This window comes from Cygnus atratus, chromosome 19, assembly GCF_013377495.2.
Source record: "Cygnus atratus isolate AKBS03 ecotype Queensland, Australia chromosome 19, CAtr_DNAZoo_HiC_assembly, whole genome shotgun sequence".
Lineage (NCBI taxonomy): Eukaryota > Metazoa > Chordata > Aves > Anseriformes > Anatidae > Cygnus > Cygnus atratus.
This window is the reverse complement of record NC_066380.1, coordinates 11,833,060-11,857,976: the sequence shown is the minus strand read 5'-3', so window position 1 is coordinate 11,857,976 and position 24,917 is coordinate 11,833,060. Positions and strand designations below refer to the sequence as shown.

The window sequence follows — 24,917 nt, the reverse complement described above, 5'->3', positions numbered from 1 at the left end:
CTTGGGGAAATGCTGCTGGGCTGTGCAGGGAAACAAAGCAAAACTGAGCCTGGCTCATGCTTCAGTTTTCCTAGAAAACCTAACAGAGCAGTTAAGACTCCTCAAACAGGCAGTAAGAGGGAGTAATGCTCCAACTATGGATGCCATGTTAGTCAGTAAACTGAGACACATGACTGAAGACCTCCTAGGAAATTGCCAGGGACAGGGAAGTCACCAGTGGGTATAGGCATGTGGGCAGGTGTCCCCAGGAGGAGACCCTGGAGGCATGCTGTGCTGAATCCAATTGTATCAAGGCTGAGCACAGCCAGGAAGCAGCAGCATCCCCAGTGGGGAGGCTCCTACAGGATCAGAAGTGCTCTAATGCTGCCCCTGCCCACCCTGCCTGCACATACCCGGGTGCACAGCCTCAATGTACCACGTGAGCACCCCGTACACCACGGCATCTATGATCAGCATCATCATGGACAGCAGGAGGTTGAAGTCATCTCCTTCCACAGGTGACTGGCTGAAGGTGTGCCACTGGATGCCCACACCAGCCACCTCATACAGCGCAAAGTACTTGGAGCCCAGCCCGAAAGCCGTGGTGGACATGAGAGACTGCAGGGAGGAGGGGGAAAGGGGATGTCAGACGGAACCACAGACCAGCTCTGGAGGAACAGGTTGGGGCAAATTCCCATCTGGCTCTGCTCCCCCCAGGCCCGTGGACACACTTCCCACCCTGGGAGGCACCAAACCATCTGGAGATGCTTCCAAATCCCCATGGCGAGCCAGTTCACATGCGCATTGGTTTGCCTAGGGCTTGGTGACTTGTGTACGGGATGTGGGGAGCCCATGACTTAGTGGTAGCTGTCACCTGTGTAGGGGACATAGGGTACCTAGGACAAATCCTGGGCCAGGCACCACCTGGTAGCCGCAGCCAACTCACCGCAATGCACTTCTCAAAGGCCGTGATCTTGTCATGCGCCACCTCCTCCCGGATGGCCACATACATGTAGGGCACGTAGCTGAGGAAATAGATGATGCCTCCGCAGGCAGAAGCCAGCTTGGCCTTGGAGTAGAGCACTGACACCAGGAAACTGTAGGGAGGACAGTGTCACCTCGCCAGCCCCACTGCAAGACAGAGGTGACCCCACAACCAGAGAAGCTCTGCCTCACCTGGGCATCCCCCTCTCCCAACACCCAGCACCACCTTCCCCCCAGGGATGTGAATGCTGAGCTCCCCCTGCCAAGGATGGAGGGACCCTCCAGTGCCCAGCCCCAGATCCTGCCCCACCAGGGCTTTCCCCACACTGTCTGATTTCATTGGTGGTGAGGTGATAAACTACCCTTCAAATCGGCTGGGGGGAACCTGTACTGCTCCACCAGCCCTTACCATACAGCTCCCAGCACTCTCACCCCATGGCACAAGGACACCCTGCCAGGGACCTGGCACTGCTGGTACCCCCTGACCCCATGGAGGGAGCCAGGCAGCTCACCAGAACATGATGGTGGCCACAGCATAGATGGCAAGAAAGAGCCAGATGATGAGGACGTCACTGTGCATCAGGACCTTGCCATACTTCAGGATTGCAGTGAGCGCTGTGACTGAGATGGAGAGCTGGACGAAGCCGGTGATGAACCAAGCCACCCAATGCACTGCATTGTTCAAGCCCATCATCTTCATGACCTGCAAGACTGGCACTGCTCAGCAAGGCTGTTCCCTACCCTGTGCATCTCCCAGCCTGTCACTTGCTGGGGCTGGGAGAACAAAGGACAGCACCGAGGGGAGCGGCCAGACCACAGCACCCCATGCCAGGGTGACTGCAGGCTCAGCTGCCTCTAGTTCTAACCAGAGCTCATGACAGGGATGCTCATGAAAAACAGTTCAGCCCAGGGACGAACCACGGCAGAACCCCAGGATTGAGAACTGTGCCTGGGGCACCAGGATGTAGATGGAGCCAGGGGTTTGGCAATGGGCTGCCCTACCCTGGCAATGCCAGGCTGAGTGTCCCAGTATGTGGCAGGGCTTGGAGCAGCAGGGCCACAGGCTGAGTTGGGGTCAGTGCTCTCCCCACAGGCTGCCCTGGCTGCTGGCAGCAGTTCTCTGAGACACCGGCCAGCTCAGCCTGGCACTGTGCCCGGCAGCTTGAGCACGCTCTCGATTTCTGCAGAGCACTCCCCTTTGCAGGCAGCTCTGGGCCAAGCCGGGTCCTGGGCTGCTGCTGTCTAGGAACTCCTACAGGGTGCCAGAGGGGCGACTTGGCAGGACGGACGAGTCCCAGCACCTGGCATGCCCTGTGCAGCCAGGCAGCTGGGCAAAGGAGACACCAGCTCCTCCCCACGGATCTCCCCCACCATCCCCACCTCTTTCAGGCGATGCTCCTTCTCTGTCACAATATGCTGGATCATCATGGCTACTGAGTAGACCCAGGAAATCACCATGCACAGGGGCATCATGTGCTCAATGACGAAGAGAAAGCTGGTGGGGTACAGGAAGAGAGGGGAGAGCTGAATGGCGGCACCACCACAGGAACTTGGGACGGCCCTGGGGACAGGCCACAGGGCAGCGGAGGTGCTCTCCCACCACCTGGGGACTACTGCAGCCCTCAGCAGCTCCTCAGTGACCTGCAAGAGCTACTGCTCCCATCTCTACTTGATACCTGAGAAACCTGAGACATGGGGAGGGGAGGCATTTTTCAGAGCTCCTCCAATGAGTCCATAGGAAAGCCTGGTGTCAGTTTATTAGGTCCCAGCAGGCAGGCCTGCAGCAGCTGCACAGACTTGGCCCGGTGCACTGCCTGCCCTGCTGTGGACAGGACCCCTTGCATCTTCCTGCCCTGGAGGGCTGGTGGGTATCGGACTTCTCAAGGTGCTTCACCCAGACCTTTGTGTTCAATAACCACTAACAGATGCATGTGCCACCCATTTACCACACTTCTCTTGTTCCCCCCAAGTAATCCAGTCTCTGAGACACAGAATCACAGAATCATCTAGGTTGGAAGAGACCTCCAAGATCATCCAGTCCAACCTCTGACCTAACACTAACCAGTCCTCCAGTAAACCAGATCACTAAGCTCTACATCTAAACGTCTTTTAAAGACCTCCAGGGATGGTGACTCAACCACTTCCCTGGGCAGCCCATTCCAATACCTAACAAGCCTTTCAGTAAAGAAGTTTTTCCTAATATCCAACCTAAACCTCCCCTGGTGCAGCTTTAGCCCATTCCCCCTTGTCCTGTCACCAGACCCTGCAGCCACAAGTTCCTCACTTGAACTATGAACTGAGGGAAAAAAAAATCCTTCCCCCTGCTTGCTGCTTGCTTAGCTCGGTGGTCCAAGCCACAGGGCATAACTGGTTGCTCATCACTCCCAATGTCACCAGCCCCCAGACTTGTCCCTGTTCCCCAGCTGAAGTGTCCTGGCTGATTTGGACTGCCTAACGGGCAGAGAGAAGGTCATGCCCACATGGGTTTTACTCACTCGTCCCGGGTGTAACATGGGTATGGGAACATCTGCACATAGTTGCCAGGCTCCACCACATCATGGCCAACAAAAGTGTTGATGAGGGCACGCTCCATCATGTCTGGGGAGTAGGAGAGGCCAGGCTGAGTGGGCAGTATGGGCAGGGATGGGGAGCATGGTGGGGCAAGGAGCTGGCACTCACCCTGGATCCAGACGAAGCCATAGAGGAAGTAGAAGCGGCCACCAGTGTTGGGTCCGGGCCGCCAGTATGCACGCCGGATCTCATTGGTCTTCTCTGTGAAGCTGGAGTTCTGCCGGATCTTGTACATGACATGTGGGGGCAGTGAGCCATCCCTGTTGGTCTGGAAGATCACACCTGTGGGCAGTGGAGAGGCGGAGAGCCTGGTGGCACTGCAGGAGATGGCCACACCGGCCAGCCCACAGTGACAGGCAGGGATGCGGGGATGGCCAGGACCCCGGGCTCAGCATGTCGCAGCAGAAGGCGAGACGAGGACTACAATGGCCAAGGATGGTGCTCATGTCCCATTGTCACACTGACTACAGGCACCCATGGTGGGCAAGCCAGGACAGTGGCAGGGAGCTGTGCTTGTAGGGGCTCAGCCAGGATCAATGCACAGAGCAGAGGGAGAAGCAAGGTACTCGAAGAGAGAGCTGGCACACTTGATCCACTCATCCACCCAACACATGCACGAGGCAGCCAATGTCCCAAAGCCAGTGGCCCCGGGTCTGGGGGATGGCTTCAGACATGGCTACAGGGACCCCTGCAAAGGGGCTGGTTCCCAAGGGACGTACTGGCAAAGACTGTGACGTTGTCCTGGTAGGCCTGGTTCAGTGTGTAGTTGACGATGCTCTCCTCATCTGGGAAGCCCTTGAAGATGTCCACACTGACCTGGTAGGAGGGGAAGGCCAGGCAGATCCCATCACCCCTCATGGTTCTGGTCAGGGACCCCATACCCCCTCTATAGCATGTGCCCCCCACAGTGACCACACAAGTGACCTGAACCCAGCAGAGGATGGGCACCTCCACTGTTGACATCTCCCCCAAAGCTCGTGACACCAGAGAAGCCACTGTCTCCTCTCTAGGTCTCCCAACATGTGGCCTGAAGGAGATCTGAGCAGATCTGACCCCTCTTTGGCCCTGCAGAGCCCAGCTGTGGGTGGTGGGTGCTGCTCCAAGCGCCTGCATGTCCACAGATGGGTGCAGTCTCACCTTGGCCATGAAGTGGACCCAGCCACAGGCAGCATTATCAATAGTGTCCAGCTGCTGGAGCAGGACACTGGCATTGGGCAGTGAGAAGTTGCCATTGAGAAAGTTGCGGAGAAGGTCATTTTCGGAGACATTCAGGATCTCTGGGTGCTTGTGGAGGTCAGTGGTGAACTGGAACACGGAAGAAGACATGGAGGACAGAAGCTGGGGTACCCCTGCCACTCAGCACTGCCCTCCCTGTGGACACAGATGAGACCAACCCTTTCCTAATGCTCCTCCTGCGGACAGCAAGACAGCATCTGCCCTGCACAGGGAACCAGCCTGGTTCTCACAAGAGCAGGGTAGGCATCCAAGTAGCACCTGAGCACTCCATGTGTGGAAGCTAAGGGGTACCTGGGGGCAAGACACCCCTTTCCTGCCCATGGGGCAGTAACCTAAGGCAGGCTCAGTCCCCACAACACTACCCTACCTGCTGGAGCCAGCGGATGCGTCTCTGCAGCCTGCCCTCTTCCAGGTAGGCCCGGATCTCAGGTGATATGTTCAGCCATGCCTTGGCATAGTGGGTGACATTGCCCACAAAGGCAAAGGTCTCGTTGGCCTGTGGGGTGGAAGGTCATGCCATGGGAAAATGCTGGGTTAACCGCTCTCCAGGACAGTGCTGCACTCCACCCTAGCAGCCACGGAGTTATCAGCCCACCGCCCCGCAGGTGCTTGCTGGCAGCTGGCTCCCTCCTCCCTGCTCAGCTCCAGCCCCCGAGCCCTCCTGAGCTCCTCTGGGCATGGATGTCCCTTGTGGACTGGGCTAATGGGAGGGGAAGCAAAAGGGTCCTGGACTCTGCACCCTCATGAGCTGAAGCCCTCACCTTCAGGATGACCTTGTCCACTTCGGTACCCACAGGAGCGTAAAGAATTTTGGGGTTGCTGGTCATAAGATGTACGAGGAGTCCTAGGTTTCGCTGTTCCTTGCTGGTGAAGCCCAGAGAGCTCATGTTGCCCTGCTTCAGTGCCTCAGGTTCAATTGTCCTGCAAACACAGTCCAGGCTGCAAACTCCACTCCTACCCCAGTATCCCCCCCTGCAGGCAGCCCTGTGGCAGATTTCCTACTGAATCCCATGCCAGCGAGGTGCTGCCACAGTGCTGCCTGGCGCGGGGAGTTTCCCCTGGCAGCAGCACCAGGACGTGGTGTGGCACCCACATCCTGCATACTCAGTGAGGGACAATTCTGCTCCTTTACCATTGGCAGAAGCAAGGTGGGCTCCCCTGCACCCTGCCCCAGGAAGGGAGCTCACGGCTCAGGCAGTTCCCTGGCCCCATTCTCCTCATGGGACTCCTACCGGTTGTTGCCACAGAGGATGGGTTGCAGACCAGCCCAAAGCTGCACAAAGGCTGAGAACTGCCCCTGGGGGTTGTCACCGCCAGCCAGGTCCCCCCTGGCACCCTCCTCTTCCACCGTGGCATTGCTGGCCGTGGCGTTAGCGCTGGCCCAGCCAGTGCTGTTGGCAGTAGGTGGTGGAGCCTTGCTGGTGCAGGCTCCCCTGGGCAGGAGCCTGGCCAGTGCTGAGAGGATGTCCATGTCGCGGAGAACCTTCTCCATCTCCATGAGGTCCTCTAGGAGGGTGCGGAGCCGGTGCTGGGCTGCTGTGCTGTTCACCTCATCCAGTTGCAGCTGTGAAGACAAGCAGGCAAGAGGATTACTCACAGCCAGGGCACTGGAGCAAAGGGGCCCTGCTCGCCTGCTGCCAAAAGGAGGGGATTAAGGGGGATTCCACATGATGATGTCCCCATTCTTGGTTAAAAGGTTGGAGCTGTGTCCCAGACTCATCATATTGCATCCACAGCAATCAGACAGCAGGAGCGCAGCCAAATACTGGCAGGGTCTTGCTGGGGAACTCGTGAGAAGTGTCTGTCAGACAAGGATGGAATGAGGAGGGGGACCTCAGACACAGCCTCAATGAGCTGTGCCCCCAGGGGCATTGTAGGCACCACGGAAAGGTGCAGACCCTGCTGGGACACTGTGAGGATGCTGTGGACACCCAGTATAACTCTGCCCCTCATCACATCCAACAGGCAGTGCTAGAGTGGGTGCCAGCAGGGGGACATCATCTGGGGTCCCACTGGAGCTGTGAGGACAATCCCCAGAAGGCCGTGGAGCTAGACAGGGGAGATGCCCACGTGGGGTAAGGAGGGGCCAGGCCATATACTGAAGCATGTCACAGAAACCAGGGCTGGCAAAGCATCCCAGTGCAGCCCCCAGCAGTTAGGGAAGAGCAGTTTGGGACACAGCCCTGCCCCATGGCTCACCCTACACCCCAGGGCCACAGCTGCCAGCCCCACTACTTGCCAGCTCCTGCAGCCATGCCCCAGCCCCGTTCTCACCCTGCTGATGATCTTGGGGACATCCAGCTGGTCCCGCAGCTCGGCAGCCAGCAGGGCGAAGCGCTCCTCACGGGCTGCCCGGCTGCCGTTGCACGCCAGCGCCCGGTACGCCTGCAGCAGCGGCTGCTGGCTTGGGGCCACGCGCAGGAGGCGGTGCAGCGTCCCAGAGCTCTGCTCGCATGTCAGCTGCTCCAGCACTGGTGCTGTGAAGAGAACACCCTGCAGGGCAGGGAGCTGTGGCTGAGCTGCCCCAGTGAGGGCACCGCGGCCATGCCTCTCCTCACCCCAGCCAGGCACTCACCTCCATCTCGGTGACGAAGGCCTGGGGGCTGTAGGAGCCTGTAGGTGCTGTGGTGGCACTGGCAAGGCCCAGGGCCTGGGAGAGCAGGCGGAGCAACGCCGGCCTCTGCAGGGCTGTGGAGGGGTTGCGCAGCGCGCTGTGGACCAGCCCTTCCCGCAGGCTCCTCCAGCCGCTGGGGAGGCTCTTCTACAAGAGGACCAAAGAGGGTGTCTGGGAGTGTGGGGGCTCCCTAGTGTCTCCCTCCATCCCAAGCACACATGAATGGCCCCACAGCACCCACATCCGGAGTCTTCACAGAGGGGACAGAAAAAGGGGGCATGCAGATCTGGGGGAGCACCATCCCGGGCAGGGCATGGGGCTCAGTCCTCACAGCCAAGAGCATCCCAGGCCACAGGGGATAATCTTTTCCTCCTCTCCTCCAGGCAGTGCCACCACCCATTGCCGTGGGAAACTGAGTTGTGGGCACCGGCCCACCTCAAAGCACTTGGGGAATTGGTGGCAGCACCACAGTGGGACCCAGGTGACCCTACTGCTGCTCTGGACATCTGAAAATGTCCCATCACATCCCCTCTGCCTGGACAGATAACTCTAGACCATCCTGCATGCACGGCAGAGCTAGGCAGGCCAGTGCAGAGGGGATGTGGAGGACGAGCTCTGCCCCACCACATCCCCTGCACGTTCCTCACCTCCAGCTGTGAGATCTTGTCACTGGGTCCAAACCGATCCCACAGGTCTTGCTCATGGACATTGTCCGGTGCCAAAGGAGAGGACCCAAACAACAGGTGGTATACCTGCACCAGGGACGGCAAAAGGCTGCTGAGCATGCTAGGAGCAGAAGAACCCCTCTGCCCAGCAGTGCCCTGGCACAGGGTGGGGTGAGTCCCTGCTGGGTGCCCGCTGGCCCCCACCCCACGGGTCTGGCAGTCAGGGCTCAGTCTGGGTTGGGACGCACCTGCCTGCTGCTGCAGTGCAGCGCCCTGCAACCCCCATGCCATCACCCACCTCCCGCAGGTCAATGCTGGAGCCCAAGAGGAGCTCGGTCGTGCCGTTGGGGAGGGACAGGTTCTGCGTGAGGAAGCGCTGCAGCTCGCGCCGGTCCTTGGCTGCCCACCCCAGTGTGAAGCCAGACCCTGGCAAGGAGCAAAGCAGGAGGTCAGAGCAGCCCATGATCACAGGGGACACAGCCTGGCCCCACGCATGGACATCTCATAGCTGGCCTTGCCTGGCATGCAGCCATGAGGGGCAGTGGCAGGGCACTGCCACATTGCTGGGCACCCCGTGAAGGGACACCTCCATCCCTGGCAGGGCACAGCCTACCTGCTTGGCTGCTGAAGTGGGTCTCCATGGAGCTGGGCTCACTGCTGCTGAGGGCCTCCAGGCGCCGACGCAGGGACTCCAGCTCCTCCTCCAGGCCCGGGTGGTCTGGGTCGAACAAGTTACTCTGCTCCACCACCTCACTGAGGTGTTCCAGGAGCTGCGTCACCCTGTAGGGAGCACAGCACTACTGCAGCTTCAGGGATGGAACACACATTGCCCGGGGAGAAGGGCCCCTCAGGAGCCGCAGCACCCAGACAGCATGGCCCCATGCTGCTGCACTCGCCTGCACTCTGAGCCTAAACATGTGCCAGGGATGCAGAGGAGTGCTGCAGCACCTCTAGGTGTCCCCAGGGCCACCTCCTCCCAGCACAGTGCAAGGCACCTGGGATGCTGCAAGTGCAGGGGAGATAGGCTGAGATTTCCCCTGCTCCCTGGGGACAAGGGGCTCTGCACACAAATGCATCAGACAACGCGTGCTTCTGCACCTTCCCCAGTGGGATGTTGCCAGAGTGAGAACACACATGCTGTGCACATGTGCATGTGTGCATGCATGTGTACATATGTGCATGTCCATGTGTGTGTGCCCATGTGCAGGACCAAGAAGAGTGCAGCAAGAGTGTGACTCACGTGGAGTTGGAGTACTGCAGGAAGCCAAACTCATCACGCTGGCCATCGGGACACAGGGACTGCATGATAGGCAGGATCCCAGCCGAGGTGAGTGGGGCCGCCGTGTAGAAAGCTGGAGCCAGTGAGAGAGCACAGAAGAGGCAGGGGAAGGCAGGGGCGGGAAAAAGGAGAGGCAAGGGCAGGCAGGGGCCACCGGAGAGACAGACACTCAGTTCAGAGAGAAGCGCTTGCTGCGCCCTGCAAGCCCCGGGGGACGTTGGGCAGCCAAGGTCAGAAGTTTGCAGCCTTCCTGCATGGCCACCAAGACCGTCCCTGCTGGCAGCCCCTTGGGGCTAGGGGCAAATCTTTCCCACCTCCACAGCCACCCCAGCTTGTGCCACCTTGCCTGTGCCCACTCCCCCCCGGATGATGGTGGCCGCTCGGCCCCAGGATGGCGCTGACTTCTGACACTTGCCCACAGGAGTGCCACCAACTTCCCCCGGCCTCTTGGCCGCTCTTGTTAGTAACCTCAGAGGCACTGCTGCATTTCCAGAGGAAGAGAAGAAGGAAGAATACAACAGGAAAGAGCTGTCATCCACAGGCCAGGGCCCCTCTTGAGACCCATCCTCCTCCCCACCTGGCTGCCCCGACGTGAGACTGATGGAGGTGAGAAATGGAGACACGGTGAGGGGGGAGATGGAGAAAATGAGGAGCAGTGAGGAGACAGCAAATGTTCACCCCCCAACAGGATTGAGCCCTCACCAGCCGCAGCCTTTCCCCCTCATTCCCTGGGCAGGGCAAGCACAGCAGCCTGCACGGATCCCTCCTGAGGGGGACCAAAGGCTGTCACTGGGCAGCACCTGGCAGGGCTGGGTGGGGTTAGCGCTTGACCCACCGGTGCCCCTGGTTAGAGGTGGGTCAGTGCTGTTAACACAGCCACGACAGGAGGGCTGGTGAAGACGGGCTTCTGGGCACAAATGGGGACAGCCCAGGGCAGACGTGGCCAGGCATAGATAGGTGGGCCAACAGCCTGCTTGAGGCACACGACGGATGGGCTCCATGCTGGAAGCTGTGCCACAGTGAGGTGACAACACTAGCATCTGGGTGACCTCTTGCTGTCCTTCTGGTTCCTTCCGCTAGTGCTGTGTCCCAGCTCTGTCCCAGCTGCGAGGGCCTGGGACAGGGACCTGGTGGCAGGGGACCAGAGCTGCCTCCAGACTGGCTGCTTTGGGGACAGCCGGTGGGACACAGGCACAACTGGGCAATCATGAGCTGCATTGGAGCCTGCAGGCAGCAGGGTTTGCCCCAGGAGAGAGGCAACAAGATGGGACAGGAGAGCCTCTGCCAAGCCTGGCATGCCCTCTGCCACCCAACCAGCCAGGGTCACAGCCATGAGTGGCCCCAGCACCTGCTAAACTCAGCCTCAGCAAGGAAAACCCACTGGAGGCAGCGTCTGGGGCCGGCCCGGGCTGGGCAGCAACAGCGGGGGCCAGGGCCATGAGGGCCACAGGTGGCTGGCACAACGCGGGTAGGCAGGCAGGGCCACGCTGCACTGCCCAAGCTCATCTTCACCAGCCAAGGAGGGAGGAGGAAGGCAACAGGTTACAGAGGTGCTGATTAGGCCAAAGTGAGCTGATCCAAACTGGTCTCTTTCTCCCCAGAAGATTTTGCTGGCAATGGCAGGGGAAGGGGAGAGGCACCCACCCAACCAACCAACTTACAGACTGGAACATGCAGTAGAGGCATGGAGGGCAGGCGGGCAGGGGTGATGATGGGAAAGAAAAAGAAAACGTGAGAGAAAAGAAAGAAAAACCAAACCAAAAAACACAACACAGAGCACATATCAGCGCCGGGGCAGGAATCAGGGAAGCGCCGGCCACCCTCAGCTCATCCCCTATGCTCCTCAGCTGGGCTCTCCCTCACCAGCACGTGCTCAGACCACTGTCACACTGGGCCATGGCCACCAGCTGCCAGCGCCTCCCCTGGCTCCGCTGTGCTGCCCTGAGGCATCTGTCCCCCTACCCACGGAAGGCACCTGCCCAGGGAGGCATCTTGTGAGACATCTTGCTGCCACACAAAGGCCAGGCAAGCTCTGCGCTGCCACCTCCTTCTGGCAGCACAGTACCTGTGGAGCTCCAGCTGTGCATCTCCGGGGCACCCTGAGCTCCTGCCCCATCAATTCGCTGGCCTCACCCTGGCCCCAGCAAGCCTCAGAGTCCCCCTGAAGCAACGCATGGAGCTACACACAGAGTGCATCCCCCTGTCCCTTCCCAGAGCCTCCCAGCTGCTCACCTGGTGCTCGGGGGCACTGCAGCTCTCCTGGAACCACCCAGCCCCACCGCCCCTCTGTCCCACGAATGCCTTGGGGCAGAGACAAGATGTCCCTGCTGATGGTGTCTGAAGGCTGCTTGGTCCTGGCCAGCCCCAGGAAGCTCCCTTGACAAGGAAGTCCTATTGCTCTCCAGCCCGTCTTCTGCAACAGCACTTGTCTGCAGCCCCTCCCCATACCTATGTCCCCAAAAGGCTCCTCTGGGTCCCTGACAGCTGTCAGAGTGTCCTCCTAAGCCCCAGGCTGTTCATGGGGACAGCTGCTGGAAAAGCTCCCCAGTGCCATAGCGGGGTGGGGGGGGCTAGACTTCCCCCAGGTGTGGGTGTCCCAGGCACCACCAGATCATACTCACCTTCCTTCACAGGGATGGTTGGCTTCTTCTGCCGCAGTCCCAGGAGGATGAAGAAGAGCACCAGTGGGATGAAGATCTCAAAAGCCAGCACCCACTGCAGATGACACAAAGCAGAAGGACTATGACAGCCAGGGACAGGACCTCCACCAAGGAGAGGCTTGAGCAGGATGAAGCTCCCTCGGGCAGCCCCTGCCCCATGCCCCAGTGCAGTGCAGCACTGTGCCCATGTCTTCCAGGTGGGTGGTGGCACCACCATGGCTGAGACACCTGAGGTTCTCCAGCTAGTCCCTGCCCGCACCCTGCCTGTTCCATTCTGCAGGGAGAGCGTTGCCAGGGGGCACCATGGGACAGGATGGGCCCATCAGACAGTGTGCTAGGGCATGAGCCCAGACCCTGACAGGCCACCACAGCTGGAGCTGCCCAGGGCAGACAACAGCCCCAGGTCCTTGTGGCCTGTGAAGAGCCACAGGCACCCTCCTGGCAGTGCCCTCCCAGCCAGCAGCTGCCTGGTCATGACATCCCTTTGTCCCCGCTGGGTCCCTGCGGTTGGCCTGGCATGCCCAGAGTGCCCCTGCCCTGTGTGATTGCTCTGCTAGTGGAGCCGGGCCCCAGGGAGCTCCCAGCCCCATCCCACCTGTGAACCCAATGTAGGCAGCAGACCTCAATGCTGTTGGGGTGAGGAGACATTCGATCAGGACCTGGCACCATCTCCATGTGTGACTGGGGGCAGTGCAGGGGGTCCCGGCCTCCTGGCACCCCCTCTGTGCCTTCCCAGAAAGCAACAGCCAGACAGGATTTTCAACCAGCTGCGTATGGCAAATTGCTGCAAATCCCCAGGAAACACTGACCCCAACCGCACAGGCAGCCCAGGCTGGGCTCCATGCCCAGAGGCCCTGGGGATGGGCACCAATGCCTTCAGCGACCCGTAGAAACAGGCACAGCTGCTGCTGGTTTGTACCAAGAGTGCTCAGACCACAAATGCAGCCCTACCGCTGCCCTCACAAGCGAGCACAGGGGAAATACCACAGCTGGGGAAACTGAGGCACAGAGTGAGGTGAGCCAACCTCAGCTCACTCCAGGGCCAGACCAGACCCCAGGCACACTGGGAGCCAGCCACACAAATCCAGCTGCACTGGCCCAGGAACGAGGACAGCTCTTCCCACTCCTCCCTGCTGCCCGAGCTGGGGTTGAGCTGACCCCATGCTGCCCCCAGGGCCCCTGCTGGTGCTGAGCCACAGCCCCTTTGCATTCGACCCTGGCACCCAACTGCAACAGGCAAGAAGCAGCTCCTGGGAAGGCAACGGCAGCTCCCACCCTGCTCCTGCACAAGCCCAGTTCCCTGTGCGCTGGCCACCTCCTGGGAACAGCCTGTCAGTGGGACAGGCTGAGCACCTCAGCACAGCTGGTGTCAGCCAGTGGCCACAACTCTTGGGCACCTGTGGGGAGAAGGCAGCTTCATGCCAGGCAGCCACACGCCTCCAGGCTGGGGTCAGATGTGCTGGAGAGCGGCAAACACCCACCACATTCGGCCTGGGAGCCCGGGAGCAGCCCCTGCTGCCCATTTGTACCAGCAGATTCACCAGCTGAACTCACAGGGCACCCGGGTGATCTCTGGACGTGCTCCCTAGGGCAGGTCTGTCCCACTGCTATCTCACTGCCCTCCAGACACAGAGCAGCCAGGCCCCCAGCGCATCTCACCAGTCCTTCTTGGAGCAGTATCCTTCCAGTGCACCCTGCACACAGCTGCAAAGGATGAAAGCAGCAACTCCACACAGGAACCATGGAATCATAGAGTGGCTTGGGTTGAAATGGACCTCAAAGGTCATCTAGTTCCAACACCCCTGCCATAAGCAGGGATGCCACCCACTACATCAGGTTGCTCAGGGCCCCATCTAACCTGGTCTCAAACACCTCCAGGGATGGGGCATCCACAACTTCTCTTGGCAACCTGTTCCAGTGCCTCACCACCCTCTGAGTGAAAATCTTCCTCCTAACCTCTAATCTAAATCTCCCCCCTTTTAGTTTAAAACCATTCCCCCTTATCCTGTCAATATCTGATTGAGCAAAGAGATGTTCTCCATCTTTTTTATAAGACCCCTTCAAGTACTGAAAAGTTGCAATGAGGTCCCCCTGGAGCCTTCTCTTCTGTGGGCTGAACAGCCCCAGCTCTCTCAGCCTGTCTTCGTAGGAGAGGTGCTCCAGTCCCTTGATCATCTTTGTGGCCCTCCTCTGGACCCACTCTAACAGCTCCACATGCTTCTTGTGCTGGTGGCTCCAGACCTGGACACAGTATTCCAAGTGGGGCCTCAAAAGGGTGGAGCAGAGGGGCATAATCACCTCCCTCGACCTGCTGCCCACCCCTCTGTTGATGCAGCCCAGGATGCAGTTGGCCTTCTGGGCTGCAAGTGCACACTGCTGGCTCATGTCGAGCTTTTTATCCACCAGAACCCCCAAGTCCTTCTCTGCAGGGCTGCTCTCAGTGAGTTCTCCCACTCCGTACTCATGTCTGGGATTGCCCTGTCCCAGGTGCAGCACCTTGCACTTTGACTTGTTGGTACCTTACAGGAGGCTGTAGCGAGGTGGGGGTTGGTCTGTTCTCCCACGTGCCTAGTGACAGGACGAGGGGGAATGGGCTAAAGTTGCGCCAGGGGAGGTTTAGGTTGGATATTAGGAAAAACTTCTTTACTGAAAGGCTTGTTAGGCATTGGAATGGGCTGCCCAGGGAAGTGGTTGAGTCACCATCCCTGGAGGTCTTTAAAAGATGTTTAGATGTAGAGCTTAGTGATCTGGTTTAGTGGAGGACTGGTTAGTGTTAGGTCAGAGGTTGGACTGGGTGATCTTGGAGGTCTCTTCCAACCTAAATGATTCTGTCATTCTGTGATTCTGTTGAACCTCATTAGGTTCATGTGGGCCCACTTCTCTTGTTTGTCCAGGTCCCTTTGGATGGCATCCCTTCCTTCTATCGTATCAACTGCACCACTCAGCTTGGTGTCATCTGCAAATTTGCTGAGGGTGCACTCGATCCCGCTGTCTACGTCGTTGATGTAAACAGTACTGGTCGCAGGACAGACCGCCGAGGTACGCCACTCGTCACCAGCCTCCACTTGGACATAGAACCATTGACCACCACTTTCTGGGTGCAACCTTCAAGCCAATTCCTTATCCACTGAACGGTCCACCCATCAAATCCATCTCTCTCCAATTTGGAGACCGGGATGTCATGTGGGACCATGCCAAAGGCCTTGCAGAAGTTGAGGTAGATGACATCGATTGGTCTTCCTTTGTCACCTGCTGCAGTCACTCCATCATAGAAAGCCACCAGACTGGTCAGGCACAAAAATGGGAAACGGTTTTGTTTTGTTTTTAATACAGGGTTTTAAAACGAAAGTGTCTGCCTGGAAAGACACAGTCCGCAACAGGTGACAGCCAGGCCTTTCTGTCTCTGACGGCAACGCCTCTTCACCAGCCTCAGCCAGGGGCTGGAACTGCTCAGCTAAAAAACAATTCTGCCCAGCAAAGGGCAGTGAGCAGAGGGACCCCTCTGCCCGTACCCCGTGCTGGTGCATGGCCATGGCCAGGAGGGTCTGTGGGCAGGGCATGGCTGCATCAATGGGTGCTGCACCCACAGGTGCTGCTCAAGGGCCTCGCTGCAGCCCCAGCAAAGCTCCCTGCAAAGCTTCCTCACTGCCCACTCCATGCTGGGAACCACTGATTTGAAGGGAAGAAGAGAATGGTGGAACAACGGCTGGAAGGGACGGGGATTGGGGGTGCTGCAGGAAGAAAGCCAGGCTGCCTGGGAGTGGTGCCAGGGATGGGGGGATCCCTGTCTGTGTGGCACCACTGGTCCCAGGCACCACCCCCACCATCACCGCCCCTGTGCCCACACCTGCCCCCCTCCCCTGCCTGTTTACCAGGCGCACAATCGTGCCTCTGTGCACACACGGGTGCGGGTCTGTCCTTCCACCACCACCCCCAACACTCCATGTTGCGCCCGTACCAGGCAGGGCTCCTTTGGGGACTGTTTGGCCCTTGTTGGCGAAAGGAAGCGCCTGTTCATTGTTGTGTGTGTTTGGGTTTTTTTCTTTAAAGCAGGTCATTGACCTTTTGCTCGGCTCCGTCTCCAGGACAAACCAGAAATGGGACCGGGCAGCAAATATATCCCCCATCCCTGACCCCGACCCCAGAGCAGCACTGGGCACCCCCCATGCACTGCCATGTCCCTCAATGCCAGGGCTGGGTGCCCCCGGCATGGGCAGATGTGGTGGCAGAGCAGGGCTCACCAACGCACACCACAGGGACTGATCCTGTCCCTTCAGCCCCAGGCTGCCCACACTGTGCTGAACACCTTGAGCATGGGGTCAAGGCTGCCTCACGCCCAGAGAGAGCAGAGGTGGGTGCTCTCACCCCCAAGCCCAGCACATGCCCTGAGCCCTGTCACCCAGCCCATCACGCAGAGGGTACTGCAATGCCACCCACACTCCGGCCTCATCTCCTCCACACTCTCCCACCCACAGCTGGACACTGGCTCAGGTCTGCGTGTACTTGCACAAGTTCAGCGCCGGGAGGGATGCAGGTCCCAGGGTCCCTGTGCCTGGGTGGCAGCAATGGGGGAGGCCTGGCTGGGGCAGGTCCTGAGCCCAGCCGCTGGAGGGATCCAGCCCATAGACGCATACAACCCCCTCCACAGGCAGGCATCCACCTCGATTGGCCAGAGGGCTGAACAGGACGAGGCCACCACTGCTGGGTTTGCACAAATGTGGGGCACCTGCTCATGGTCCATGCAGTTGTGGGGGAATGCACATATACATGGCATATACATGGTGCATGTGCAGGCTGGGCCCACGTGCTCAGCCTCTCTCACGCTCCTGGCTCCAGCCTGAAGCTCCGAGCCAGGCAGGCACAGGGGCTGGCACAAGTGCTGCTTGCATGGCACTGGCCAAGGCAGGCAGCTCCCAGGGGAGGCCACGCAGTGCCCCGGAGCATGGCACCCTGGCTGAATAAGTGCAGGGGCAAGAGGAGGGCACCGTGCTGGGGGAAGCACTGGACATAACCCATGGGACATGGCCCAGCGAGGGGCGAGAGCAGAGGGCCCGGCCTGGCACAGTGACCCATGCTGACAGGGCTGTGGTCCCCTTCCAGCCAGCGCTCGGGACCAGCGCCACAGGCAGCTGAGGGACACACTGCAGCCAGAGGCTAGCAGGGGCTGTGTGCTGTGCAGCCTAAAAAAGGTCTTCATCTGCCAAGCAGACACTGGACCATGGACTTTGGCAGGACAGCTCCACCGGCGTCCCCAGCTGCCCCAGTCCAGCTGCCATGGGACACATGTGGTTGTCTGCATGCCTGGATGGCTGAGCCAGATGCCCCCTGCAGCCAGGCCCAGCTCTCTATGCCCACTGCTATCAGCCAGCAGTTCGCTCCATCCCTCCTGCCTGCTCCAAGAAATGTCCCTAAGCACACGGCCATCACCTTCAGCCAGCACGGCCTAGCAGTGGTGCAGCCAGGAGCCTCCCCAGGCTGGGACCAGGCAGCTGCTTCTCAACCACTTCTCTAACCCAAACCCTGTGGCAACTCCAGCAAGGTCCCCCCACCCCAAAACTACCATACCAGCACCCTCCCCAGCCCTGGTCTGTCACCAGGACACGGGGGGACGGCTGCTCCCCTGGCAGAAGCAAGGATATTTACTGCGCCTGATCCAGGCATAGTAGCACCACATTACACAGCTCAGTCAAGGCTGGCCTGTGGTGAGCCCCTGTTCTGAACCTAAGAGGGAGGGGCAGGGTTTGCCCGACCTCTTCCCTGGGGAGGAGGGAGGGAGCAGAGCCCTGCAGCTGCCATTTCCCCACCAGTCTCTCCTGCAGGCTCCAGCACTGCCCACAAAGCAGAAGGTGACAGCCTGCAGAAGGCCCAGGGAACAGGGGTTCATCTCCTTGAGAATCTACGCCCCAACTTTAAAGACTAGAGAAAATATTTTAAGTGCATTGATGGCTCCAAACTTTAGTTGCAGCATCATCAAACACCTGCTTACTGCAAATATGGTCTTAGAGCTGAGAAATACAAATGGGTTAAGTTGTGGTCCCTGTGAGAGAAGATTATCAGAGACCCCAGCATCCCAGCGCAGTGTTCAGAGCTGCACAAACCCACAGTACCTGAGAGAGGAAGCCAAGTGGAGCTCCCTGCCAGGCATGCTCCACATCCAGGGCCAGTTCTGTTGCGGCACCCCAGCAGGGATCCAGACACTGGCACCCACTGGTGGTCACCACCTGGCTGAGCACCCCCAGCCCTGCTAGGACACCCAAAAGGCCATGTCTGGCCTGTGCCCTGACCCTTGGTGACTGCCCTCCAGCCTCGGTCTCTGTACCATGCTCCAGACAAAGCAGGGCCTGCCTCAAGCCATGAGGCCACCTGTAGTACAACCCTGGTCACACCAGGGCTGCCAAGCCCACCCCACTGGCCCATCCACTGGGTCTGGCTGCTATTATCCCCTGTGTCTAGTCACAATTTCATCTGGCCCAAATTGTGCCTGTTGTCACTGGTCCCACAGCCACCCCTCTCCACTCCTCATAACCTGCCTCTGGCTCTGCCCAGCAGACAGCACTGGCACTGTTGGCTCGGGACAGCCTGGGGAAGCTGGAGGTCCTGACGTGTCTGGAGGACCAGGAAATCCCTGCCTGGGTTTGCTGAAGCCTCTCATGACCCCAAGAGGGGAGCCACAGGAAAGCAAAGGACAGCTCATCCCCTGTGCCAGCCCCACAGAATCACAGAATGGTGGGGGTTGGAAGGGACCTCTGAAGATCATCTAGCCCAACCCCCCTGCCAAGCAGGATCACCTAGAGCACCTTGCACAGGATGGCATCCAGACGGGTTTTGAATATCTCCAGAGAAGGAGACTCCACAACCTCTCTGGGCAACCTGTTCCAGTGCTCCGTCATCCTCACAGTAAAGAAGTGAGAGGGCACTGCTGTCACTGAGTGCCAGCAGGAAGGGTCCATCAGGATGTGGCACCAGCGACAATGCTGGACCAGCTCCTGGGCTGGCCGCAGCACTGCTCCCAGGTGGGTGTCACTTCTCAGCACCGAAGCCCCTACCCCTCCACTCCTCTCTGCACCCAAACCACCACCTGCAGAGGGGGAGACCAGCTTAAGCCAACTCCCAAGCAGTCCTGGCAGCCCAGCACCACGTCTGCTCCCCCCGAAGCACAAGCTCTGCCATGCACGGACCTTGGATGTGAGCCCTGCTGTACTTGTGAAGGCTGAGGCTCAGGCACAACACAGCATCCAGTGTTTTTGGCTCCTTGTTGCTCCTCTGGAGCTTTGCACATGAAGAGGGAAGGAAATAATTCACAGCCCCTTGCTGCCCTCCAAACAGCACCTACAGCCCCTTGGAGAGTCCTGCAGCATCCCCCCTGTACAGCGCCCCAGTGCTGCCCGCTAAAAGTGCACTGCCCTTCACGGCTTTGGCTCACGCCAAGCAGCACACAGCGAAACAGGTCCCACACGCCCACACAAGCTCAGGACACATCCACCTTCCCACTGGCAAGAGGTGCCTGGCCTTAGCACAGGCTGGATGGTGCCAGCGCCTGCAGGGCCATGACCACACACCAGTATGGGGGAAGGCACTGCCGCCCCTCTCCACTTTGTGGGAAGGGAGAGGCCGCGGAGCGAGGCAGAGCCCTGCGCACGCTCGCAGCCCTGGCTGCAGGGGAGGAGCAGTGCAGCAGCTTGTGCCGTGGCTGTGAATCGCTCTGCAACAGGTGCCCTTGCCGGGCCAGGCCTGGCCGCACTGTCCCTGTGCTGTTCCTGCACCACCCCTGCAGCAGTGCGCGAGCAGCCTCCTGCTGTGGTGGTGATTCACGGGGATGCTGCCTGGCAGCGCTGCGCCAGCACTGGCCCAGCCTGTGCGTACCACCCCCGCCTCCCCAGCACCAGCTGCAAACAAAGAGGGGGGCAAAGAGCATCCTGAGTCAGTGCAGAGCCCAGCCTGATCAAACCCCGCCCAAGGCCGATCCCCGCTCCCATCCAGCGCTGGGAAGAAGCTTCTGGGAGCTCCTCGTCAGGAACTGGGTGCTGTGGCCCCAGGCCTGTGCACTGTGTCCTGGTACATGCATTGCTGCAGCAGCTCCCAAACGGCCAGGGTGAGGCACAGAAGCAGTTCCTGGAGTCTCAACTCCTCTTTATCATTCCTCCAAGAGAGTCCTGCACAGCCAGCACTTTCAAATAAAATGTAAAATCAAGCACAACAGCACCCTTCCATCACTGGCACTTCAAAGCCGGGAACTCCAGTGACACTTGCTTTCCTGTCCCAGACATGTTTGCACAGAAAGCAACCAGGAAAGATGGCCAAACACACTTGGCTCTACCCTCACACAATGCCTGGGGTAACTTGAGAGTTCACCTGTTCACTTTACATCCTGTGTAGGTTTAATTAACTATTGACAGTTATCTGAGAGCCCATCCCTAAAGATACACACAGCTCTGCTCACCCCTAGTCCCAGCAGAGTCAAGGTGCCATAGGTCGTGGATTTTTCCTTTGTGCGAAGAAATCCTCAAACCTGCACCGTTCAGGACTGCTGAGCATCTGCACCCGAGAATTGCCTGTGCTTGGGACAGGGGGAGCCCCGGCTTCACTTCATCCTGAGGTGATGCTGTTCTGCTCAAACCTCCAACACCCCAGGGCTCCTGCCTCAAATTCTACCCTAGGAAGAATAAAAATCACAACCAAACCCCCAAATAGCCCCTAGAACAGATCAGCCACTCTGGGCAGTCAGAGACTCCCACAGATTGGGCTCAAATCCTTACACGGGTGCTACGACACAGCCAAGGTACAGCACCCAACTCGGCCACCACCCAGGAGCTTAGCAGCACAGGTACCGTAGGTAAGTTTGTCTGGTGATGTCCTTGCTCTTTGCCAGTTTCTTCCACAGATGAAGTGATGTCGAGCTCTGGTATGCTCCTGCCCTGCTTTCCCCACTGCTTTTGTTTGTAGCCATGGATCCTGCGGTTGGCCCAGCTCCTCTGCCTCCTCCCTGCTGAGCCCACACATAATGGCACGTCTCAAGACCGCAGCAAGGGTTTCTGACACCACCACTGCAGGACCAAACTTCCAGGACAAAGCAAGCCCCTCCCTGGGAAGGGCTGGGAAGCGGAGTCACAGAAGACAGTGACATGTTGCACAGTGGGTCAGGACCCTCTCCTACGGCTGCCTGATAGCACGGCCACCCTGCACAGGGCTGGCACTTGCCACTGCTACATTCTCAAGTGGACAAGCTGAGCCCTAAGCAAGTGCAGAGCCTGAAGAAAAAGTCTGTTTCAAAACTGCTGCTGTACCTCATTGGAGCGCTAACCTAGCCACAGCCCCCAAGTCTGGGTGCCAGGATGAAGGCGACTTTCTCAGGGCCACCAACAGTTCAGTGGCAGATCAAGAGACTGGCCCCAGCTCTCCTGAGCCCCAGAGCCTGCAGCAACGGGCTCTGCCAAGCACAAGGCATCTGCCTGGGAGATAAACCCTCCCTGTCCCCTGCCCTGCTGCCCCAGGGCTCCGGTCCAGGCACTACCAGGAAGGAAAGGACACTGTGGTTTGAGGCATGCACCCTAGTGCAGTGCCCCACGCCAACAGTCAGCTGCCAGCAGAGCAAGGGCAGCCCAGGCACCACGCTCCTTCCATGACAGCACCCGAAATCCGCCCATTCCCATCCCACCACCACCTCTGACCCCCCAGGGTGAACCTAAGCCAGGGAAGGGTCTGGTGCTCCTCCGTGCTTTATCAACCCAGCCTGGTCCACTAACCTCTGCCTGGCACCACTGGGTCAGCCCAAGGGATTCAGGGGCTGGTTTCCCTTGGCAAGATGTCCAGCTCTGGATGGAGCCTGGGCAAGGGCAGTGTGCCTCACACACACCGCCACCCCCACAGAGCAAGCTGCAGGGATCCACAGAGGTTGACGATGCTGGATTTTGGCACAGGCCTGACTCTGCCCTAGCTTGCCAGGACCAGCCAGCTCTGCTCCCGAGCTGCTGGGAGGGCGCAGAGCTGCCTTGGGAGCAGGCAGGCTGTCGTCCTCATGCACAAGGGGAGTGCGAGGTGACTGCAGGACTCAGACGCAGCAGGAGTTCAAGGAAGCAAGAGATCAGCTCAGGTGACACGCACAAGGCACCCACGTCTTCAGGACACAAACGTCCAAGGGGCTGCACCAAATCCAGCCATTGACCATGCTCTGTGCTAGGGGCAGCTCTCTCTTTGGGATGGGGCTGCTGTTCTGCACCCTCATGTGGCATCACTGGGGGCAAGGAGGTGCCAGCCCTTCCCCTGCCCCGCTCAGATGACGGCCCCTGAACACAGAGGTGATTAGGCCCGGGCTCCTCACTCTCCTCCTTGCCTGTCCAGCAGCCTGGGAGCTGGCAGCTACACTGCAGCTTTCTGCACTGCACTCCTGCACTGCCTGCAGAGCTGAGGAGGCATGGAGAAACGGGTGCCCAAAAGATGCGCGCAGCCCCACACTGTAAACCTGTCAGGCTTGGTGGCCAGGTCCATGGCAGCTGCTGAGGGCCAGCAGATGCCAGGGGCAGCTGTCGAGACCCAACATAGTTGTGCCAGCCTGCTGGCCCTTGCGGACAGGGGTCTGTGACACACAGGGACAAGGCAGTCCCCGGCCACAACCATTTGGCTGCACTCAGGGCACAGGGTGGGGATGACTCAGCCGAGAGCATCACCCTCATCCACTGTGCAGGGGCTGCCCCGGTGGGCACCTGCCCATGGCACAGCCTCAGTCTGGTTGTGCCCGTGCCCGTGCCCGTGCCCTCCCTGGCCCGGCACGCCCCCAGCAGTCTCCAGCGCTCCATGTGCCAGGATGAAGTAGGGCCCAAGGCTCACATGCTGCTGGCGAAGGAGAACATGCAGGATCAGGCCTGCAGGATATTTGGGAGGGGGAAGAGGAAAGAGAATCACCAGCTTGGGAGCAGCAGCTCGCTACCCTCCCCCATCCTCTAAAAATAACCAGCTCCCTCCGTGCCCAGCGCACCCCTCCCCCGGCCAGCCCACGCCCTTCGCGATGGGGTTCGGGGTTCTTCCTTGGCCAGGACCTTCAGCAGCCCTTCCCCGCCGGCACCTCACCTCCAGCCCTTCCCGCACACAGGCCCTACAGACCCGCAATCTGTGCGGCAGAGGCTGCCCCAGCACCGCCCATCGCATCCCCGACCTGCCTGGCAGGATCATGCCAGCCCTCCCCTAGACGCACTGGGCAGAAGAGGCCAAGGAAGGGTTAAACCAGTTTCTCAACCCCAGCACACACAAATGCACGCACCCGTATGGATGTGCACCAGAACGGATGTGCACAGTGTGCGGTTCAAGCCAGTTCCACCAGCAGACAGGTGGAGGTGGGAACCTGCCTCCTCTGCCACCTCCCTGGGAGCTGAGGAGGGGGCAGAGCAAAGACAAACCCCTGGGATAGACCAGGTTTCTCAACCTCATGCCCAAAAAGCAGGAGCAGCTCTCTCCAGCACCCTAGGAAGACACAGCCCTGACCCACATACAATTTAGAAGCCTATTTATAGCATGCAGACATCAAGAACTTGGGAAGGCTCTCCCACACCAGAGACACGGCCCTTGGGACCAGAAACCGAGCTTGCAAATGCCCAGTGCTTCTGGAACCTGAGACAGGTCCGAGGTAGGGAGGGAGAAGCTGCACGTGCTGGACATTTGGGCAGAGGGGAGAGTCTAGTCAGCAGCCCTGGACTCCTCATGCAGGCACCCATACACAGTGCCTGCTGCTGCCAAGGGCTTGGACGGCTCCCACAGGCACGAGGTGGGAGCAGGGACAGACCTAACTGTTGCTGCTACAAAACGTGCGCCACTGAGCTGCCCAGCCTGTGCCAGGGCACGCAGAGATGCCAGCAGCCGGGCAAGGAGGGGTGTTTTTCAGCTGCTCTGTGGGTTTATAAATAGATAGCATCCACACTTTCTCTCTCTCTGGCCTGCGAGGCGAGCGGACATCACTAGATCTCTGCATCCACCGCCACATGCATTATTCATCTCCAGAGCCTAACCGACAGGAAGAAAAGGGTTGCAGCAAGGGAACAGAGAGGACTGGCACCCAAAGGCGTCAAAAGCAGCCCCAAGCCCAGGACAGCCTGGCTCCAGAGCGCACACAACGGCACGCAGGGTTGTCAAGCCCCCAGCCACGCGCAGCCTACGGCCCCACGGGGCTGCCCTCCTGCCCACGCAGGTGGACGGACGGGCACGGAGAAGAGCCAGCCCCCCACCGGGGAGGAGGCTCCCCCGGCCCTGCACCCCAAGCCCGCACCGGGAGGGGGACGCGTCGCCTCGCTCCCCGCGGCGGGGCTCGGCCACCCCGGCTTTCCCAGGACCGCCGAGCTGCCGATGCCGGCGTCCGCAGCACCGAGCCGGCCCCCGCCGGCTGCACGGGCGGAGCCGCCGCGGGGACCCCGCCGGGTTCTGGCCGGGGGCTGCCGCTCACCCCCCCCCCGCCCCGGGCCAGGCTACAGCCCCACAGCAGGCCCCCCCCCGCCGGCTCTCACCGGGCTGCGCCGCTTCAGCGTCACGTTCTTCCAGAGCAGGAGATGGAGCTGGTGCAGGAACCCCATGGCCGCGCCGCGCCGGCCCCGCCGCAGGGCGCTCCCCGCTCCGCTCCGCCCCGCTCGGCACCGCGGCTCACCCGCCGCCCACCGCCATGCCCAGGCCGCCGCCGCCTTTGTCCGCAGCAGGCTCGGCTGGACTGGGAGCGGGCGGGCGGACCTCCCCGTGCCCGTGTCCGTGCCCGTCCCCCTCCCCGTGCCCGTCCTGCCGTGCCCTGCCCGGCCCGACCCGGCCCGGCCCGGCCCGGCTCGGCCCGGCCCTGCGCAGCACCGCCCTCGGCCCGGGGCCGCCTGCCGCCGCCGCCCCTTAAAGGCACCGCCGGGCCGCGGCCCCCGTCTGTCCGCCGCGGGGGGCCGGGGGGCGGCCCCCTCCGCTCGTGCCGG

General features: G+C 60.1%; 1 protein-coding gene across 1 annotated transcript in view; it reads right to left on the bottom strand.

Annotated features, from left to right (window-relative positions):
* The window catches only part of ABCA2 (ATP binding cassette subfamily A member 2), a 43,026-nt gene extending 18,443 nt beyond the window's left edge, over positions 1-24,583 (bottom strand). The window contains exons 1-20 of the mRNA XM_035571168.2: positions 24,477-24,583; positions 11,950-12,043; positions 10,990-10,992; positions 9,290-9,401; positions 8,663-8,829; positions 8,348-8,475; positions 8,032-8,136; positions 7,346-7,531; positions 7,045-7,263; positions 6,003-6,334; positions 5,532-5,691; positions 5,138-5,266; positions 4,672-4,839; positions 4,254-4,350; positions 3,643-3,816; positions 3,459-3,561; positions 2,344-2,458; positions 1,476-1,666; positions 926-1,076; positions 393-597 (exon numbers count right to left, since the gene is read on the bottom strand). Of these exons, the coding sequence (XP_035427061.1) occupies positions 393-597; positions 926-1,076; positions 1,476-1,666; positions 2,344-2,458; positions 3,459-3,561; positions 3,643-3,816; positions 4,254-4,350; positions 4,672-4,839; positions 5,138-5,266; positions 5,532-5,691; positions 6,003-6,334; positions 7,045-7,263; positions 7,346-7,531; positions 8,032-8,136; positions 8,348-8,475; positions 8,663-8,829; positions 9,290-9,401; positions 10,990-10,992; positions 11,950-12,043; positions 24,477-24,542 (2,905 nt within the window). The 5' untranslated portion in view covers positions 24,543-24,583. The remainder of the gene's footprint in view (positions 1-392; positions 598-925; positions 1,077-1,475; positions 1,667-2,343; positions 2,459-3,458; positions 3,562-3,642; positions 3,817-4,253; positions 4,351-4,671; positions 4,840-5,137; positions 5,267-5,531; positions 5,692-6,002; positions 6,335-7,044; positions 7,264-7,345; positions 7,532-8,031; positions 8,137-8,347; positions 8,476-8,662; positions 8,830-9,289; positions 9,402-10,989; positions 10,993-11,949; positions 12,044-24,476) is intronic.
* Positions 24,584-24,917: the final 334 nt, after the last annotated feature.